Source organism: Colletotrichum truncatum (genome assembly GCF_014235925.2).
Source record: "Colletotrichum truncatum strain CMES1059 chromosome Unknown Contig_0003, whole genome shotgun sequence".
Classification (NCBI taxonomy): Eukaryota; Fungi; Ascomycota; class Sordariomycetes; order Glomerellales; family Glomerellaceae; genus Colletotrichum; species Colletotrichum truncatum.
In genome coordinates, this window is record NW_027222400.1 from 2,546,090 (window position 1) to 2,565,824 (window position 19,735).

At 53.7% G+C, this 19,735-nt stretch overlaps 5 protein-coding genes across 5 annotated transcripts; 1 reads left to right on the top strand and 4 right to left on the bottom strand.

Annotated features, from left to right (window-relative positions):
- Positions 1–2,751: 2,751 nt before the first annotated feature.
- Positions 2,752–5,459, bottom strand: CTRU02_205598 (uncharacterized protein; the record flags this gene model as incomplete). The annotated part of the gene is made up of 6 exons (XM_070204578.1): positions 2,752–2,842; positions 3,023–3,083; positions 3,168–3,327; positions 3,428–4,480; positions 4,541–4,772; positions 4,981–5,459. 6 exons carry the CDS (start codon positions 5,457–5,459, stop codon positions 2,752–2,754), a joined length of 2,076 nt encoding a protein of 691 aa, XP_070061682.1.
- A 702-nt stretch (positions 5,460–6,161) lies between these two features.
- Positions 6,162–7,533, bottom strand: CTRU02_205599 (PF02656 domain-containing protein; the record flags this gene model as incomplete). The annotated part of the gene is made up of 3 exons (XM_036727594.2): positions 6,162–6,505; positions 6,610–7,045; positions 7,312–7,533. 3 exons carry the CDS (start codon positions 7,531–7,533, stop codon positions 6,162–6,164), a joined length of 1,002 nt encoding a protein of 333 aa, XP_036580550.2.
- Positions 7,534–9,872: 2,339 nt separating this feature from the next.
- On the bottom strand, positions 9,873–12,383 carry CTRU02_205600 (ATP-binding endoribonuclease; the record flags this gene model as incomplete). Its single annotated transcript, XM_036727595.1, has 1 exon — positions 9,873–12,383. The coding sequence occupies one exon, from the start codon at positions 12,381–12,383 to the stop codon at positions 9,873–9,875; it is 2,511 nt and encodes an 836-aa protein (XP_036580551.1).
- A 1,994-nt stretch (positions 12,384–14,377) lies between these two features.
- On the top strand, positions 14,378–14,581 carry CTRU02_205601 (uncharacterized protein; the record flags this gene model as incomplete). Its single annotated transcript, XM_070204579.1, has 1 exon — positions 14,378–14,581. One exon carries the CDS (start codon positions 14,378–14,380, stop codon positions 14,579–14,581), a length of 204 nt encoding a protein of 67 aa, XP_070061683.1.
- Positions 14,582–17,548: 2,967 nt separating this feature from the next.
- On the bottom strand, positions 17,549–19,451 carry CTRU02_205602 (zinc finger protein; the record flags this gene model as incomplete). The annotated part of the gene is made up of 2 exons (XM_036727597.1): positions 17,549–18,690; positions 18,917–19,451. The coding sequence occupies 2 exons, from the start codon at positions 19,449–19,451 to the stop codon at positions 17,549–17,551; spliced, it is 1,677 nt and encodes a 558-aa protein (XP_036580553.1).
- Positions 19,452–19,735: the final 284 nt, after the last annotated feature.

Below are 19,735 nucleotides of genomic sequence, written 5' to 3' on the forward strand. Positions count from 1 at the left end.
GATCAGACTATTTGGCATACAATAGAGGGTTGCAGCCATTGATGACCTTGGAGCGGAGAGAAACAGAGCAGCTGGCACAATGACCCTAGTCTCCTGCAAACTGGTAGTTCCGTAAAACGCCTCGCTGCCGAGACCAACGAACGCCCTTCTCGCCCCAAGAGGAAGTCAGCAAAACCTTCCGCAAGCAGGTTGTTAAAGTTCAGGGGTCTCCCAACCGTGGAAATTCATTTCCCACTGATCATTTGCATAATGCCGTTTATGGACGACTTCCCCATCTGTCGCTGCCGCTGCCACCGCCATCAAAACCAGTACTTGCTTCATGCTAAGCCACCGTCGCCTTGATCTGAAGGGCGATTCGACAATCACTCTAAGTCTTGATGGTGGCGCTAGAGTTAGTTACTAGAGCGCGTCGCTCCAGATATGTGATCGCTCATGCCACGGACGAATCGTAAAACGTTTTTCAGCCGCAGGTTGCACCGGAGCATTCCTTTCCTGGACCGCTGCAACCACATGCCACGTCTTCTTGCACTCGCATCTTTTGTTTATTCTTGGAACACAACTGACAGGGCTCTTGCACCTCTGGCGGAACAGAATAGCGTCCACCCTCTCTTACCTATACCTCTTTGAGCGACGGCATGTCTCCCACGACCGCGATCCTAAATTCCCCCGACGTGCAGTCTCGCGAAAGAAAAGGCGTCCACTAGCGTGCAGTTGAACCCCACACCGCAGAAACTAAGAGGCTAAAACACCACATGGCCTGCAGGGCCCATGTCCAATGGCCGTTGCACCCATGGCCTGCACTACTGTTGCCTGCTTGTCTTGACCCAACTCCCTAGGCTAGATTTGGAGGCGGCCTGTCGACCGCCTGGTGGTCCGTATAACGCAGACGACAATTCCTCCGTAAGTCAGTACCTGCTGGCTTACTCAAATCTCAAATGACTCGCGTGGGACTTCCGGTAACTTTTGTCAAAATACCACATGGCAGCGCTGCTGCAAATAGGCGGCTTTTGACATTCAATACCCTGCTGGGAGAGGAGTATAGTAGGTGGCCTACCGCTAGCCACATAGACATACTAACCAACCATCCACAGAACTAGCATGCACGAATGGCATGACTCTACCATTCGACAACCGCCGTGCTGTGCCATTGCAGGCAATATGAGGCATCACTTTCAGTTGCACTTGGCGTGTCACGCATGCGGATCTGCTTGGCCACCACAACATTGAACACAACCTCGCTCAGACGAGATTTACGCTTGTGTAGTCTTTCACGGGTTGGTCGGCTTACCTAGTGGATCGCAGCGGAGCATCATATAGCGAGGCAGCCGACTTATGATCTCCCCTAGCCAGCACTTGACGATGCCAGTGGCATAAGCGATGTAGCATAAAGTGCGCCACAACCAAAATTGATGCAGCGCTTTCCCGATTTCTAACAGTTTCATTATCTACCAATCCTTCTTTAGCCCTTAGAGCACATGGCTGGTTCAGATAACCAATGCCCCGGACGTAACATTTTCTCGACGGGGACGAACCGAGCTGTCGGAAAGCAGGGTGGGGGAAGAGAATACTGAAGAGGCTTCACAACTTGCCTCCGCCTACTCGCTGTGACACGCCGCTTTTGTAGGATCTGCATTAAATCAGCTCTCCATTTCGAAATGCTAGCTGTTGAATAAGGGATTTTGAGGAGAACAAGAAAAAAATGCTTTACGGGCCACCTCTGAGCGCGTCGTCCGCAATTAGTTGGCAGCAAGCAAGCAGGCCTAGGCATCATTTGGCTTCTACTCCGCCTACTACGTAGTATATCGACGTGAGACGTCTTCCTGTCCATGCCACGGTCGTAGGGATCAACATGTGACGTAAGCTATTGAAGACAGGCACGGGAATACACGAGGCACTGCACGACATCAACACACAACGAAGTATGGGAAGGGATTCAACTTCTTGTCCACTGTTTCGACTTTGCCGCAGACCCTGTATCCCGTCCAAGTCAGAGAGAGGCCCTGGCAAACAATGATATCTAGGTCCAACAAATGACGAGACTGCCTCTCGTGAATAGCTTGCGACTGAACCCCCCTTTCGGATAGGAAAATGTCCCTTCAACAGCCCGAACAAAGGTCGTAAAACTGGTGGGACAAAAGTGTTCGAGTCCAGCAACCCCTCCTTGCCTCCTTCTCGGTAGGAGAATTTGGCGGGTCTGGCCACAACGAGCGTGCACGGACGCTGAAAAGTAACCTGAAACATGCAAGGGTACCACTTCTTCGTCTGATCAGTGACGGCTGGCATCAGTGCTTCGTCCATACTTTCTCTGGTCTCCTTTTTCGGCCTTCGCGTCTGGTAGTCCAGGATCACCATACGACCTAAGGAATCCAACCCCTGGTGCCCATCAACTTGCGTCAACGGACGCTCCCTCCCCCGTGAACCCCAGTCAGACATGGACGGGCGTGGTTGGCCGCCGTGTGTGTAAATTCTACGATACGCCAAATGCGCAATGCCACTTGTTCCTTGTCGGGAAGTGTTGGGGGATCCAGGGCGTTGCCGCGCATTAAAAGCTATCCTGGCTCGTTCACGGTCGTTCCAGGCGGTCCACGACGCCGAAGAAGCCGGTTCGTTTGGTATTCCAGATCGTCTGGTCTCTTGCCGCGAATGCTATAGTACCTTTCGTCGCATAAGGTTGACATTAAAGGCGGCCTGCATACAGACGGGTTACCCAGCCACCATCAACCCACGGTCTTCCACCATCCCAAACTGGTATCAAGATCCCTGAAGCGTCGACAAGTCTGGATAGCGCAGATCCGCGTTCTCTTCGAGGAACTCCATCCATCTCTTGAGGAACGCACTGCCTCTGTTTAAGTGACGCAACAGGTTAGCAAAAAGAAGAAACAAGCCCGAGATTTCGGGCGTTGTGTGCCGCACGACAGTGTCTCAGGGGAACATCTGTGCAGTGGCTCCCGCACACTGCATCTCCAACGAAGGGCGACGGAAAAGAAAAGAAAGAAAAAAAAAAGGGCTCAAAAGAACTCACCTTTTGACCGTCTCTGAATCCCCGACCACTGTCAGTGAGCGTTTGGGTCTCGTCATCGCCACTAGACCGCATTAACATTCATTCGCCGCATAATTGGCTATGCTGGGGTATTCCCAGACACGGCTCGGTGAACTCCTGGACTAACCGTTCAATCGACGCTTTTCGCCAAGGAACCCTACTTCTCCTTCAGAGTTGCTCCGTACGAGGCTGACTATGACGGCCTCTTTTTCGCGCCCCTGGAAGCCGTCTACGCTCCCCAGCTCAATTCCTGGGAACAGCTCTTTCATCGGCGCGAGGATAGCAAGCTTCAGTTCATCCGATGTCAGCATCATTGTACAGCTGTTGGTCCCGCATATGCCCTGCTCGGCTAACCATGAAGAGTTGAAAGGTATTGACATGACTTACCTGAGCATTGTACGGGGTGACAACAGCGATATCCTCTGGCTTGACTCCAGCATCAACCAGGCTCTTAGCATGCTGCCGCACTAATTCCGCCTCCATCTCATTGCTCTTGCTCTCACCATGGAGACTGAATTTGGCTTTCTTGACTGCATCCTTGTCATCGTCTTCACTCTTCTCCGGATAGTCACCCCCTTGCGTGTCGATGAAGATCAGAGGCTCATTCGTGTCTTCTGTGTCTTCGACCTCATAGGGCAAGTCCTTCAGAAGACGTTCCTTGACTGCTTCCGCAGCAATAAGTCTCCCGTCGTAGAGCTCATCTGAGGGGAACCTCATGATCTTCTCATGCATTCGGTACTGTGTAGTAAGCATGCGCTTGATGGATGAGCCATGGAGGGCAAGTAGCCTATCAAAGAGTGTCGTTTCCAGTGTCATCCCTTTGATCTGCTTCTCTCCATCTTCGGTCGGGGCCTTCTTCACTTTGGAATTGAGCGACTTGATGGTTGGCGGCAGCTGCAGGTGATCACCTGCGCAGACTGCCTTTTTCGCCGACAATAAGGGGACCCAACACTGTGCCTCAAGGGCCTGACTGGCCTCATCAATAATGACTACATCAAACTGTTGGTCTCGGAGCTGGTGGCCGCCCGCGCCATGCAGTGTCGCCAGGACAACCTTGCTCTCGCGTACAATGTTGCTGACGCAGCGGCGCTCACGCTCACGGAATTCCTTGCGCAGTTCTTTGAGGTCGGCGTAGATCTGACGCCGCTCGCGGCCGTTGCGAGTCTTCTTGATGGAGGCCTGCTTAGCGTCCATCTCGGCGCGAACGTCCTTGACGATCGCTCCCGCCTCTGATGTCTGAGTGAGTACGTCGAGAGAGTGTGCGAGGACACTGGGTAGCAGACGGGCCGGATGGCCCAGGCGAAGAATGGGGATCTTGTGCGGCGCAAGGCGCTCAACTATATTGTCAACTGAGATATTAGATGGTCCGCAAACGAGGATGCGGAGATCGAGCTTGAGCATCTGAAGGATTAATTCGATGAGGGTATGGGTTTTACCAGTCTGTTAACTGTATTAGCCAAAATCCCGACGCTGTCAACCAGGGTAAGGGGAGAGACCGACGCCGGGCGGCCCGTGGATGAGGGCAATCTCCCTGGAAGCAAGAGCAAAGCGAATGGCGTCCTTTTGGGAGTCGTTGAGTGAGGGGTCGATCCATTGGATTTTGGAGAGCTGAGAGTCGGATGCTAGGTCAGCTGGCACAGGTGAGGGACTCGAAAGGCCGAAGAGCACACGCATGAAGGCAGTATACTCTGCCTCTGTCATCTTCTCCAGCCTTTCCATGGTTTGGTTCATCCTGCTATCGTTAGCATCTCCCTTCCTGACAAATTCCCCGTGGTGCAGCCGTTTCGAAAATCCTCCATGAATTCTAGGTTGACCGTCTCATGAGAAGTATCCGTAAGATAGACCTCGCCCGCCAGGTTGTCCTCACCAAGCTCACCACTACCCGAAGCTAGAAATTGGAAAAAAAGAAGAAAAAAAAAAGAAAAAAAAAAAGAGCTTACCTCCGGTACGTGACATCGTCGGCGACCTTGACGATCCAAACCCGTCCGTTGAACTCTCTTTCCTCCCCCTTGCCCTCATCAACAGCGACACCGACACTCTCATTCCGTACCCTCGTGATGACGCCCCGGGCGCCTTTGCTCTCGAGCTCCTTGACCTCCCTCTTCTTGGCATTGCCGGTAGGCTGCTCGGCCACCAGGACGATGTCGCCGGGCCGGAGGCCGTGCTCGGGAAGCTCCGACGACACTGCCGGGTCCGGGTTGAGTTCCAGCACCGTGCGGCCGCCGAGACCCGTCCGGCGGGCGCCGACGACGAGGTTAGAGAGCGCGAGGCCGGCGCGCTGCAGGGCGGTGGGGGAGTGCAGGGAAACCAGCGCGGAAGACTCTGCGATCTCGGCGGCGAGTTCGGCGGAGAGGAGGGAGAGCTGGGTATTTGCAAAGGAGGAGACGGAGAGGGGTTCTGATGATGTTTTTGGCGCCATTTTTTCTTCTTTATTTCCTTCCCTTGCTGGGGGTTTTGCCCTTTTGTCGTCGTCGGATGAGTCAGGTCTATCTTTTTTTTCCTTTTTTTTTTTTTTTCTGGTTCTGTGACCATGTGGTTTTCCACTGTACTTTTTGAAAAAGGTCACCGAATGGGTTTTAATTTGATTTTATGCCGGGCCTGGGTGAGTGATGGAAATGAACGTGTGTGTAAGTAAGTGCCTTGAGGAGGTTTGGCATGTAGTTGAGAGGTTGCAGACTTGTAAGTGGTGAGTAGTAAGTAACTCAGCGGTAAGGCTGGCCCACATGTCGAGGTACTCCGTACCTCGACTTCCCTTGACGTCATCTGATAGGTCGAGGTGCGTCGGTTTGGAGGAGGGGAAGGCTGGGTAGCTATGTATGTGGCCCTCCTTTCTCTCGTGTCTTCATTCAACAGGGTATTATTAGATGGCTCATTTTACCTACGTGACATGACATGCATATAATACATATTAGATGATGATAGATGCAAAGCTCCCTCGCCGCCCCCGGCCTCCCAAGCAAATAGCTAGCTCCAGTTTACAAACACAGAATACAGAATAAAAAACTTGTTAGTTGCGGTAAGATATACGCCGGCCGTCATCCAAAGGGGAATACGTTTAAAGTTCGAGCATGCCATTGTCATGACATAATTCGCAAATACGCCGAAATGCAAGTCATCGCTTTTAGCGCTCCGTACCCGTGGGGCCGACTACGACTACAACCACCAAGCTCACGGCCATGAGGGCAAATGCCACCAGGGACACGACGATGATGGTGCCTCTACTCGCGGGAAACTTGCCCTTCATGACCCATTGCTGGGCGCGGAAGTAGCGTTGGTAGCCGAGGAAGAGGATAAGGATGCTGATGCCGAGGAAGGTTGCGCCGAGCGGTTTGCCGAGCTGGCGCATAGTATGGCTGGTGGAGTCAGGGTTGGAAATGGACGAATTGAGGCGGAAGAGCTGTGTTACGGCGATGCCTATTGAAGCGAAGGCGAGCGAGGTACGGAGCCAGGCGAGGAATGTTCGTTCTGTAGCAGTAGACGGCTCATGTCAGTCGGTGTATACACATGGCAAAGGGCGTTCACGGAGGGTCTGCTGGATCCTTCAGACAAGGGAGAAATATCTTACATACCTAATGCTAGGTGATCTCGAGCTACGCTGCCCTTGTTTTCGAGCTCTATACTCTGGAAACTGGACAGGAAGATCGTGTACCAAGGCTCCTTCGTCAGTGCTGCTCTCTCTCGTTCCTCTCGCTCCTCCCGGGCGACCACCGCATCGTAGTCTTCCTCTTCATGCTCCGCTTGGGGAGACAGGTGGTTTCGTGTCGTGTTGATCGACTTGCGGGAGCGCATGCTTGCAAACTCGGGTGCTGTAGCCGTTGTGGTGGTTGCCGGAGCTGTGGCGGTCATGCTCTGGTAGTTGCGGTCGGGGCCGCGAGAGATGATGCCGACGGTCTCGTCGGGTGTCCCATCTTCCCGAGAGTACTGGCGCGTGGGCGGGGGGCTAGCTGGGGCTGATCGGGTGGCAGAGAGTGCGCCGCCCATTGCTTGTGCGCGGCCTCTTGCGTTCTGTTCAACACCGGGACGTTGTCAGCAAGGAGAGCTCGGTGACGATCAGCAGGCGGAGAGGCTTGGGTAGGAAAGGGACGGTGGCCTCGAGCTTGCGGGGGTTCGGAATGAGGTGACAACAAAAGGGTCTGCAGAGGAATGGAAAACGGCGATTCACAGGGGCCGGGACGGGGAGGCTAGAAGGGTTGGGTATCATGCAGGGTATCGTTGAAGAAGGTTCCACAGTTGCGCATATTCGAGGGTAAGGGGGAGGGTGCCGAATATACCTCTAGAATCTCGTTGATGCGCTCGTTGGTGCTCTGCCTACGAGAGAGCGAGCGTGGAGAGGACGGAGAATGTTGGCCATCGTAGGAAGCGCGCCTACTTAAGCTCCGTGGTGGCTGTGGTGGTACGGTGGACGACTGGGATTGGACTTGCTGGGCATCAGACGAATGAGGCGGAGGAGAGACTGCCGAGGGTAGTGGTGCATCAACACGGGCGGGCGCCATCACGACCAAGACACGATCTCTGCATGTCCCAGACCAAAAGGACGGGTAGAACTAGATCAAAACGCTGGACTGTAGTGCCTCACGCGAGAGCAAGGGTTGTGTGGCGTGATTAGAGAAGAGGACGACGGTATCGACAAAAAGTGACGCTAAGAAATCTTGGAGTCTTGTCTCTTGGGGGGTCTTGGAAAGCTCTGCGATCGGAATGGGAGACGGAGTGTGGGCGATCGCAGTTACGCGGCTGACGGAGGTGCGTTAGGGTGGTTTTCTCATGCAATACACTGCAGTAGAACCTTGCGTGCTAACACGGTAACCGTGAAGCTGTGTGGGGGTTAAAGCCGGCTTCGGCGGACAAGGGAAATTGAGGGAAAAGATTTGCGGCGTTTTCTGTGGTGAAAAACGACCCAAGGAATGGGAGGTGAGAGGGGGGGAAAGGTAAACTTTGCTGGCAAGATGAGGTCTTCCAAGATCGGCGTTTTTGCGAGGAAACAATGAGACGAGCTTCCCCTTCACGTGGATATGCTAATGGTATATTGGAAAGGGTCCCCATGACATAACTGCGACCCTCCCACCATCTTTATCTGGATTGTCACTGAACGGTCAAGGCGCTTTTGGTTGGTCGCCGACCATCCAAAGATCTCGCCCTTGGGGGGCTCATCGACCCCACTTTGACCACGAGGGAGACACCACCGCCAATCAGTATTGGTCAACACGAGTCACGCCTACATCATATCTAACAACTCTGGTGTGTAAGCTAGGACCCTGATCTTCCCCGGATTTCGCCAACATCTGCCCCTGTTGAGCTTCTACCTTAATATCGACCGCTTTGTCGCCGTCGACAGTTGCACCACGAAGGTCCCAGTTCCTCGGGGTGTGCTACTTCTTTGAGAGGCAAGGCCAATGATCTGCCACCGTTCTCGTGATGATTGGTATCGAGTAGCCACCACTAGGGGCACTTTGGGGAAACGCGCTGCAACGGGGCACAGCAGGCGGGCCGCAGTCTCACATGGCCGATCCGGTGCGTTTATTGTGTAACTATGCAGTGTCAGAGGACTTTTCTACCGTCGGCAGGTAGGCTTGCCCTTGTTAGGGAAGTCTCTTTAGGCCCGTCGCGTAGACCGGCGAGGGTGATATCTCAATTGACTCCACTGGACATACAGGCACCCTTTGATAGTAGTCTGTCTGTATGCCTTGGAAATGCCGATCTTTTCCCCTTAGCGTGTGCGGCTCCCAGAATAATATCTAGTCTCTCAAACTCATTGTTAGTTTTGACGTCTTGGCCATTCATCAGCCCTGGTAGATGAATTTATGACTTTGTGGGGTCATGATATACGTATCCATCAAGTCAACGACGGACAACGCAGAGCGGTTCGTAGGGGACGCCGCCAGTTTTGATCTGAGGGTGTACCGAGCCTTGCGACGCGGTATCCTTGGGATTTCCGACAAATAGCACTGCTTGAAAATCGTTGGCCATCTGTGGCCGATTAGCATCGAAACAGTCGATCTTACTCACGAAGCCTACCTCGGCTCTTGTCCGTTCTGCTGTTTCTGTGCCACGCTAGGGCATACGATATTAACATCCCTGTTAAGGCATATTACAGCATCAGTCGCCGAGGTATATAGCTTGCATCACAGATCGTGAAGGTATATCCAGCTCCCGTATCATCAACTAACACAACACAACAATATCTCACGAGATGCATGCGACTTGCACCCTGTGATATCATGGCAGAACCGCATCGTTCTCTCCGTTACCCCCCTTGCACAGTCATCAGGTAATCCAAGCCCAAAGTTTCAGCAGAGCATCGTGCCATCTTCATAGACAGAAACCACGCTTCCGTTGATCTACGGTGGAATTTAACGTTTGAGCATCAATCATTTTTTGCTGGCAATGTTCTTCGTATGTCATCGTAGATATTTCGGGATCCTTCAGACAGATAACCCTGAACTCATGCAGAGAAGGCCCCGAAGGATGGTGATGAGATGGTTCAAGCTCAGCGCCATGGGAAAACTCCAAAAAGGCACACTCTCGATACCCCCTGCGAAGCGGGATTCGCATGTATCAGCGATAAGGTGAAAGCCGTTGGCGCAGCCAAGATATCCAGAGTATCGGCTGTCACAGCTTCAGCTGATATTCCCTCCACAGTGCCATCTCAAGCAATGTTAAAGCTGTCGACTTTCAGCCACATCTAACATCGAAATGTCAGGACATCTTGTAGGGCATCTAATAGCCGAGACGGCCCATTCCTCACCATAACTCTCAACCCACAACCAGGGAAAGTAAAGCAGACTCACAGACGGCACGGACAAAGCGCACTCTTTGGACACTTGTATTGGGGGACCTACTTGAACAACCCAACAGCAAGGACCTCTTCTCCATCTCCGCCCCAAATCGACCTCGCGTACACGAAAGCCGTCGTTTTATCCTTGCTGTGCCCGTAGCCTGCCGCCATACCGGGGACTTTCACCCTCGCGTTGCTGACGTACATTAGGTACGGGAAGCCGGCCGTCGCAGCAGATTCGTCGCTCCCGGTGGCCTTCAAGTATGCGCGCCTCATCCACTCATCCACATCAGATGACGACGCTGGTGGCCGCGTCTTGTGGTCCTCGATAGCAAGCCAGGAGATGGTGCTGTGCACGAGTCCACCGTTGACGACGACGTGGCAGATGCGTCGGTAGAACGGGACATCGGACGACGGCTCGAGGTCAAAAGTCTGATATTCCACCGATGACGATGGGAGGCGGGAGAGTCCGAGGTGCGCATGCCATTCGACGCCAGCCTGGCGAGGCAGCTCTTCGACCTCGACAGCGAAGAAAGGCGGCATCGGCTTGTCCACCTCGTCATCGTCGTTGGCGGTTGCACTCTTGATGACGGACCAATCCGGCAGCTTCTGCTCGGCGTTGGTGTCCTCGCCGCCACCGAGGGACATGTACTGCGGGTTGTACTTGCGATCCCACAGATCCGGGCCTCCTTCGTTGTCCTCGTCGTCGTCGCCGTCCGGGGCATGTGCGCCTTTCCAAGCTACAGCGGCAAGTTGGGCCTGACGCCGCTTGTCTGCCTCGTTTGGCGTGTTGGGGAAATATGCCACTGCGCTGGTCCATAGCTGCACTTTCATGTCAATGGCTATGCGCCAGAGGTGCTGGAGAGACAGGATGATCTGCATTTCCAGGTTGCCCGTGGTCTCTGTAGGCAGAATCATGCTCGCTGGCACGAGTGGGATTTGGCCTGCGATTGTTACGGCTCTGACGCCATTGGCTTGCACTTCTCCCTGAGGAGGGCCGCTCAGGGGCACGTCGATAGCCTGGCTATAAGGGCCGATGTTGGCGGGTGCCCAGTAGGAGCGTGATTGTACATGAAGTCCATTCCGCTCATGCTGCTCCAGCTTTGGCTTCACCGTCAAGTGGATATTGATAGACTTGCCTTGAGGGAGGTTGCCGCACGAGATTGTGACTCGCGACGGGGGGTTAGGATGCTGGAATAGCCTGCCATAAATCTTGTTAATCGTGGGGAAATCTGACATGCGTCTCAGGACGATGACGGTGTTGGTAATGGCAGCACGAGGCAACGGCGGAGAGCAGCCGGCCAGAAGCCCCTGGATCTGTTGAACAATATCCTCCGTTTCTTCCTCGACGGAGAATTGCCGGTCCCGAGGCACATCCGCTTCAATCGTCCAGTTGATATCGCCCGTAGCTGCCACGGATGCCGACACCTTGCCGTCACCGCTAACAAAATCACTCTCGGACAGTTTCTCCTGAGGCAGATCCCGAGGCAGAGAATCCAGGAGACCCTGGAACCTGGGATCGAGAACGTCAGGTACACGGGCCGGGGAGCAGCTTTCTCCCGCCGTCTCAGGGGCCGGCTTCTCGCGGACACTCGCCCCCGAGAAGCTCAACCACGACGTCCCGCCGCCTTCTCTAACAATCCGTCTCCCGGACTCCGGCACATCAATCGCTTTCCGGAAAAGGCCCGGCGGCCCATCGAGCACAATTGTCTCAAATTCGCCGCCCTCACCCAAAACGGAACCCTCGGCCGCCCCGAATCTCCGGAGCGCCCGCTTCACTCGTCCCGCACCCGCAAGGCTACTCACCCTCTCCCACAGAAACTCGTCATCAAGACCCGCGCTCGCGACCTTGATGATCCTCGCGTCCAGTCCAGCGGCCGCCATGTCGTGTAGCAGCTGCGCGTCCTCTACAGCCCCGGGCACCACAGGAGGGAGAACAGGATACTTCCACAGATAGGCTAGAGGCGTAAGGCCGAGACGTAGAGCGACGGACTCCACGCGTGTCCGCTGGTACGTGGACAATATCGCCCCCGCGCAGAGCGCGTTGGCTTCGGGGTGATGTGCCATAATGGTGCGGAGAAGGGGAACCATACTCTCCGTTTCATCCGCGTCCGCCGCCACCGCATCGCCACCGACGGCGTGGGAGGAGTCATAGTCTCTGCCTTCGTACTTGGCGCCTCCGTAGATGGGTTGGCGGTACAGCGGTAATCCGGTGGCTTCGGCATATAGGGGAATGACCTGATGTCCGACAGTCTGGTACATGAAGCTGTTCAGGTCGGCGTCTTCATCGGACGCCACTCCTTTCCCGGTGTCCGCCTCCCCCTTCTCTAGCTGGAGATGGCTGACATCTTTCACGTGATTATCATCACCATCACCACCTTGAGGCTTGAAAATGAGTGTGGTCCCCTGGGCCGAGCGTGTGGCGTCGGGTCCGGCGCTGACGGGGGCGGCGGGGAACAGGTTAGCGAGAGCCACGAGTCGGTGTCCGTTCCTCTGGCAGTGCAGGGCGGAGAAGAAACTGTCCTTGCCGCCCGAGACCAGTGCGATGACATTCAGCTGTTCGGATGACATGACGGGCAGGGTCCAAGCTACAGGCTATTGACAGTAATGCTGAGGCGGACCTACTAGAGGACCTCGGACTCCTGCAGGCCTGGCGGATTTGTGCGAGATGCCGTGTGAAGGCCGTGCTGATGTGCAGGCCCTCGCTTTCGCTATGTCGTTCCCCGAGGATGCGAGACTTTGTGTGAAGGGACTGGGCAATGAATGTCAGTCAGTCTTGACGGCGCTTGTCTCTGGCAGCGGGCCACGGAGGGAAAGCCGGGATGTGGGAACAGACTGGCTCGTGCAAGAGACTTCTCCGTTATCCAAGGGATCCTTGAATGACTCGGAGCTCCGTTCGTCGGGGTCCTTGGGGCCGTGGATGAGGCCGGGGGGTGCTAATTAGTGTTGATTGATGGCTAGATGTGGTACGAGGGAACGGAATGAGTGAAGAATCCGGCTCTAGACGAGGATCAAGGCAAGGGCCCATTAGGAGGGCCAAAAGCGAAAAAAAAAAAAAAAAAAAAAACGAAAAAAAAAGAGGACGTCGCTGATGGAGTGAGTGCGTCGTTCCGCTCGGACAATTATCTCAGTGGGGCTAAAAAGTAAGTTGACGAGTCGGTACTTTGCGCCCGCTTTCACTTGGTAGCTCTCACTTATTAGTGTACTAGTAGTCGAGTGTAAAGTGGCAGTCAATAGGCAACTCCGCAAGCCCCAGGTGGTACCTCGTCTGTGTTCCATTACAGGGGATGTTGACCTTCCTCGAAGAGTTCTATTGGAATTACAAGGTACACTGCAGGACTAGGACCTGCACCAACGGCAATGAAGATGCAATGGAAGCAATGGATGGGGGGCCTTGGAACTTTGGAAGGAACGACCCTTGAGGGTTCATCGAGATTTAGACCAGCTTCATCTTTCAATAGTGGAACAGCACGGCATGGGAGGGGGCGTTGGGCTCCCTGGAAAGACTGGGTGAGAGAGAAAGAGAGAGAAAGAACCCTGGACGACATTAAAACAATAGCTATGCCGCTGTTACGACCGGGGTGGTAGTATCCTCGCCTCGGTTTCCCTGAGGGTCCTCATCTTTTCCCATGGGAAGGGGGCCAATTTCGAGGGAGACCCTCGCCAGGGCCTGTTGAGCTCCAGAACTGCAGAACTGCAGAACCGGGGTGGGAGGACAAAATGGAGAGTGGGAGATTCGGAATCACCAGACGACGGACGGCCTGGTAGGATCCGTATGAATACTTCCGTGAAGGGGGACCCCGTCTATGGGTAAACTGAACGGGATTATTAGGGAAACCCTTCAGGGCCCTGAGAGGACGGGCGGACGACACGGGCCTGTAGATTAGCGGGGGCCAGCCGTCCCCCTTCCTGGAGGTGTGAACATCGTCCGAGCGGGCCGCGCCAAAATTGCGCTGGAGTTCTGCTGGAGTTCGCTTCATGCCTCATGGGCTGATGCCAGAATGGTCTGGTTTCCTTGGTTTTGTTTTTGCGGTGTAAGGTGGCCTTGCAAGTTTTGAGCCTTGCTGTGTGGACTATGTCCGGGGGGGCGGTTCGGACAGTATTCATAGTACGTGCAGAAAATAACCTGGAACTGGAGATCCGACTTTGCCCCCAGAGGGTCAAACACGTTCACCTCATCCTCAGGCCAAAGGATCATCAAGAGTGAACCAGGCACTAAGGATACGGATACCTACCCGTCCACCGTCTCGTCTCGCCCTGCTTTCCTCCTCCTCTCCACCGTGGGTGGTGCGTGGATGAAAATTGCCCATTCATGTTCACTAGTTGTTCAGATGACAGATGACCGGCCTAGTCCTGACATACGACGCTGGAACCAAGGACGGACACCGTGCTCTCCGTCAGTCGAACCCGCCAGCAGCAAAAAAAAAAAAAAAAAAAAAAAAAAAAAAAAAAAAAGGTCCGAGACACCATCTTTCACAGCAGCAAGCCAGCAGGCACTAACGAGTGAAGCACATGCTGCCAAACTCAGGCAAATGAATTAGCACACCACTCAGACCATGCTCTAGATGAAAAAAGCTTCAATACCCAACATGGAGGGAGGGAAAAGCACGGTTGAAATCAGCACCGCCCCCAGCCATCCGTATGTTCTCGACCATCTGAAGCATGGGGTGTTAAGGTTTGGATGTGCATACATGCTCATCTCATCTCGCCTCTCATTAAAAGGGCACCTTCCTGCCTGCAACGCACGGAAGCAATATTATGGGAGATAATATGTACATAGTAGGATCGTATAGTAGGCAAGGCATGAACAAGGCATGACATTTTTGACGTGGACTGAGAGAGAGAGAGAGCCCTGAGCTTGGAACCAAGCCTGTACCAAGCATCAGGACGAGCGGTGAGTGCTGCTGGGTTTAGGATTAGACATCCAGCCTTCCCTCTTTCTCCTCATATTTTTATTCCTTTTTTTCATTCATTCATTTGTCGGGGCTTCATTTACGAGGCTCGTGGCCCCCCGAAAGTTGTGCGCTGGGGTTTACATCCAATAGTTCATCTAAACCCAGCCCGCTCTTTCTCTCTCACTCTCTCACACTCACACTGGCATGGGCTTTTTGGTCAGGTACTCAAGACTTTACAATGACCTCCCACTTACAATGTACACTCACCCAAAGAGTACATGATCAGATTTCCCGTGCGAAGATGGCTGGTTGGTAGGGTTGGCGGTACCTTGCATTTCACCATGAGCTAGTTTTGCATGGCCCCCAGCACGGCACCTTATTAAGTCGTCTTTTTTTTTTTGTCATTTTGCTCCCCCCCCCCCCCCTGGTATCCAAAGTCAACGACACCCACTGCCTAGCGAATAAGCCAGTGAGTGCATGCATCGTATGCATGCTATATCTGTAATTCTTTTTTTTTTTTCCCTTTCTTTTTTCCCCTTCTTCTGTGCCTCTGTATCCCGCATCATGGCACCATGAACGGCACAGCCATGCATTGAACCTGATTTACTGGTCAAATAAACTCCACCTCGTTATTACCGTAACATCTCGTATCAACAAACAGACAGGACACGCGCTGGTTGGTTCATTCATTATTTATCTATTAGTATTATTATTAGTATCTATTCCTTGGTTGCGCTGGCAAGTGCTGATTTGACGACCAACGTATTCTTCTGTCGCCATCACTCATGCCCTTGCATTACACTGAGCCACACACAAGACGATACCCATGGAAAAGTCCGATCCGGCCGGTTTTGCATGATCGCGGTGAATGTACATAAAGCGGATGCATCGTATCATGCCTCGTCTTCGCGCGTGTGGGTACGTTTTTTAACGCGTCAATGAGTAAGGCCGCTCGCTTCCAAGGGGGGGGGGGAGGGTGGGTTGTTGCTGAGAGTGGGAAGGAAAACAAGAATTCCCCATGTCGGGACGGGAATGCCGAACCGTTGGAATTCCCTTCCCCCCCAACTTCTAGGTACCGCGTGTGATCTGTCTTGCCTTGTCTTGCCTTGCCTTGCCTCGTCCGGCAGAGGTCAAAACTTTGAATAACACCGTTGCAGCCGGATCTCAGTCCGCAAAGGCATGGGTATGGGAGGGGGAGGGGGGCTGCCGAGAGCGCGCGACTTGAATGCCCGCTGCCTCTTCCGCTTCCCTTAAACAGTTCCCCCCCTAACCAGCGGAAAGAGGAGTGTGAAAAAAATAGCAGAAGAAAACGACGAGAAACTCAAGGGGAAGCGGTTGAAAGGGGGGGAGTCCTTTCCAGCCACTGATTTGGCGAGAAAAAGGTCAGCTAACCAGCCATCGGATTGTAGGTGACTCACCATCCTACAGTGCCGTTGTGAGACCTGACCAACGTCACTTGGATGCTCGGCCGCCGTTGGAGGCATGAGAATTGTGTCGGATAAGGCTGGCCCAGGACCGTCCCGATGGCTTGGAGAAGAAAAATAAACGCTCGGGAAAAAAAAGAAACAATGCCCACGCCCATCCTCAAAGGGGGAGAAAAACAAAAAATAAAAATAAAACACACACCTTGCGGCGCTGGGAAACATCCAATGACGAAATCTGCGTCTCCCACTGGTCTTGTCTTACACACTCTCGCACATGAACCCATGTTTTACTACCCTCCCCAAGTCCAGGCCATCGGCCGATGAGCTAGAACATTGTTCACCGAGTCATGGAAGGGAAGCCACTTTGACATGGAGTCACATGGAATTTCAACACGGAGCAATCGAGGTTTTGGCAGCGCAAAAAAGTATTCTCTTTTGTTCAAAAATGTGTTTGTGTACATGTACAAGCGGTGCTGATTCTGCGGCGACAAGAATAGCATCCTTCTTGTTTGCCTTCCCACAGCCAAAGCCTCTGATGATCGTGGCCTGCACTCACACCTTGCATCTTTGGTCCGTGGTCAAACAAGAAAAAGAAGCTAAGAAAAAGACGAGGGAGAAAACCAACTCGAATCTCTGAAAATGTAGAAAAAGTAAACACATGATGGCGGCGGCCCGAAACGGCCCCGGAGACCCGAACTCGGGCGCCGCACAGAAGAAAGTTCCCTTGTTCCAAAGCGATGACGGCTGACCGGCCTCCGAACACGCTGGAGAGATTACAACGAGTGTAGAGAAAAGTACGCTTTGGCCGCTGCCAAAAATAATGAGTCTGATCGTGTCTCTCTCTCCCCTACTGCTTTCAGCTGTTTCCCTCCCTTGCCTTTGCCGTAGCATATCTCTCAAAAAATAAAAATAAAAAGCCAAACGAAAAACAATCATGCTGTCTGTTTGTGAAACAAAGTCCGCCGTACACGCCGTTTGTCCTGAGTCCAAAGTTGCTCTTGCCTTTGCCCTTGCGTTCTTGAACTTTTTTGGTGATCATCATGCAGCCCTTTGAAAAAACGCATCCCTTCGACGCCAAATCCATCCCAGGGCCATGGGAAAGGCCCAGGAGATGTTAGTGTCGGAAATATTGATACAGAGAAGGCAAGATGGTGTTGATGTCAGAATGCCAATCCCGCTTGCGCTTATCGCATGTGGCCCTTCCCAAGGCGGTCTATCTTTTGATGGTTCATGATAGGCCCTCTGGTGGAAGGTTACCCTGTGAGACCCTAGTGACCGATCCGCATAAACGATAGCGGGGTAGGTCTGGAAAGAAGAAGTTGTCATCAAAGTCGTATCGGGCATAATCGAAGCGATTGCTGGCCGCCGTCGATTGTGAAATTGCTTGAATGTGAAAAAAAAACCAATCTCAGACTCTTCAGTCGGAGCGCTTCCGCTTCTTCTTGCCGTTCTCCTCTTCCGATGACAGCTCGCTGGCGCTGCCAGGGATCTCGGCGGCAACCTGGAAGAGAACCTTGCCTAGATGCTGATAGTCCTCAGGGTGTCCCATCATGCTGTGGTCGAAAGAGTGAACGCCAGAGTCGTCGAGCTCCATGACGATAGCACCGCTGCCGTGAGTTCTCGCGTGCTGAGACAGGTTGTCGCTACGAGAGAACTTCTTGCCGCACTCGTTACACTCAAAGGGTTTCTCTTGAGTGTGAAGAGAGCGGTAGTGACGCTTAAGGTGCTCCTGGCGGCGGAAGCGGCGGTTGCAAAGTTCGCAGACAAAGGTCTTGGAAGGGTCCTCAGTGAGAGACTGCTTACGGCCGCGGCGGTTAACAGGGGCAGGAAGGGGCGCGCTCGGTGACTCAGAGTCAGAAGAGCTGCTGACGTCGGAAGCAGCAGCCTGGCTGTTGGACTGCTTGTCGCTGTTGGCAGCCTGCGAAGATCCGGCGGCGGAAGTCATAGCAGGGGTAGACTCCTTCTTGACAACCCTGCGGCGCTTGTCCTGGTGGCAGTCGCTATCAGAGCAGGAGGCGGTAGGGCTGGGGAAGCAGGCAGCAGACGCCTCAGCCTCGCCAAAGATGAAGTCCTCCTCACCACCAATGAAGCTGGCGTGACCGAGTGAGACGACGCTTGAGCCAGTGCAGGCGCGAGGGCGACGGACTTCAATGGCGGTGGCGTCACCAAGGTTGACCAAGCCGTTCACAAAGTCGTCCTCAGATTCCAAGTCAGACAGGTCCTCGAAGGCAGGAAGACCGTGTGGAATGGCAGGGTTGAAATCAAAGGTTTGGTGAGAAGGGGCAGTGACAGGGGTCTTGGCAGAAACTTCACCCCTGAGCTCGTCACTAAGAACGAATGCCGAGTACTCGGGGGCCAAAGTCGGGTTGGAGGTGTTGGGGGCAGCAGCAGCAACAGTCAAGTTGCGCGGGTCGCAAAAGTCGAGATCCTGTTCAGATGCGACCGATCTGGCATACGGTGAGGGTGAGGGAGAAAGTGAAGGGCAAGATGCTGTGGAAAGGAGGTCGCTAGTGTTGGTGCTAAGCGAGGGGACCTGGCCAACTTGGTTTTGCAGGTAGACTGCCAAATCGAGGTTAGTCTACAAAAAAACGGCCTGAGTTGCTCCCACGAAGTCAAGTGCCCCGCTGCACCTACTCCAACAACCACCATCCGAGCCACTGGGACTCGGAGTGCCTTTTTCCTGCTCAGTGCAATACAGGCATGGATTTGGAATGGCGAATTGTGAGAGCGATGCAACGCAGCCGACACGAACAGGAAAATGGATAAAAGACAGGTTAAAACTTACCAGGCGTCATCGGAGGAGACCCGCAGCTGGACCAATCCACGGCAAGGTTCTCAGGCACCTCCAGGGTCTCCTTGAAGCTGTCCAGACCGTCGAAGCCTTCCAGTCCGGAGAACATGGGGTTCATCGGGGTCTGCAGGAGCTCACAGCTGTTGTTGGGGCTGCTGATGGCACTGCCGGAAGTAGACAGCGGCGGCGTTGACGGGTAGTAGATACCATCCGCGTCGCAAATCTCAGTCTCAAGCATGATTGCTGGCTTGTTGCTCATGGGTTGAGGAGAAGCTACGGGGGTCATGGTCGTGGGCCCATTGCTGTACAGCGTGGGACCCATGGGCTGTGAGCAAGAAGAGTTTGGTCTCGAGTAGATGGGTGTTGAAGGCAGAGTCGGAACCATGGGGTACATGGCCATGTGCTGGGGCATGTTGGGCTGTTGAGAGAAGTGGCCACGGTGCCTTGACGTGTCGGGCTTGGGCTCGGGTCTGTAGTAGAGGAAGGGAGCTTGTCCCATTGCCTGAGCCGTCATCATGGTTGCGTCCATTGTGATGCGTCTGGCCGTGATAATCAGTCTTTCCTGCTCTACAGAGGCGTAGTTGCTTCTCCAAAAACGCACCAGACAGGATTGTCTTGTTATTCGCCGGGTTCCGTTTTTACTAATTAGTCGTTTGGGAGGTTTTGCCGGTGTGTTTGTGTGTGTGTGTGTGTGTGTGTGTGTGTGTGTGTGTGTGTGTGTGTGTGTGTGTGTGTGTGTGTGTGTGTGTTTGCGTGTGCTCTGTTGTTGTACAATGAGGTTCTTGTGGGCAGTTGGCCTAATGACGGATGGAT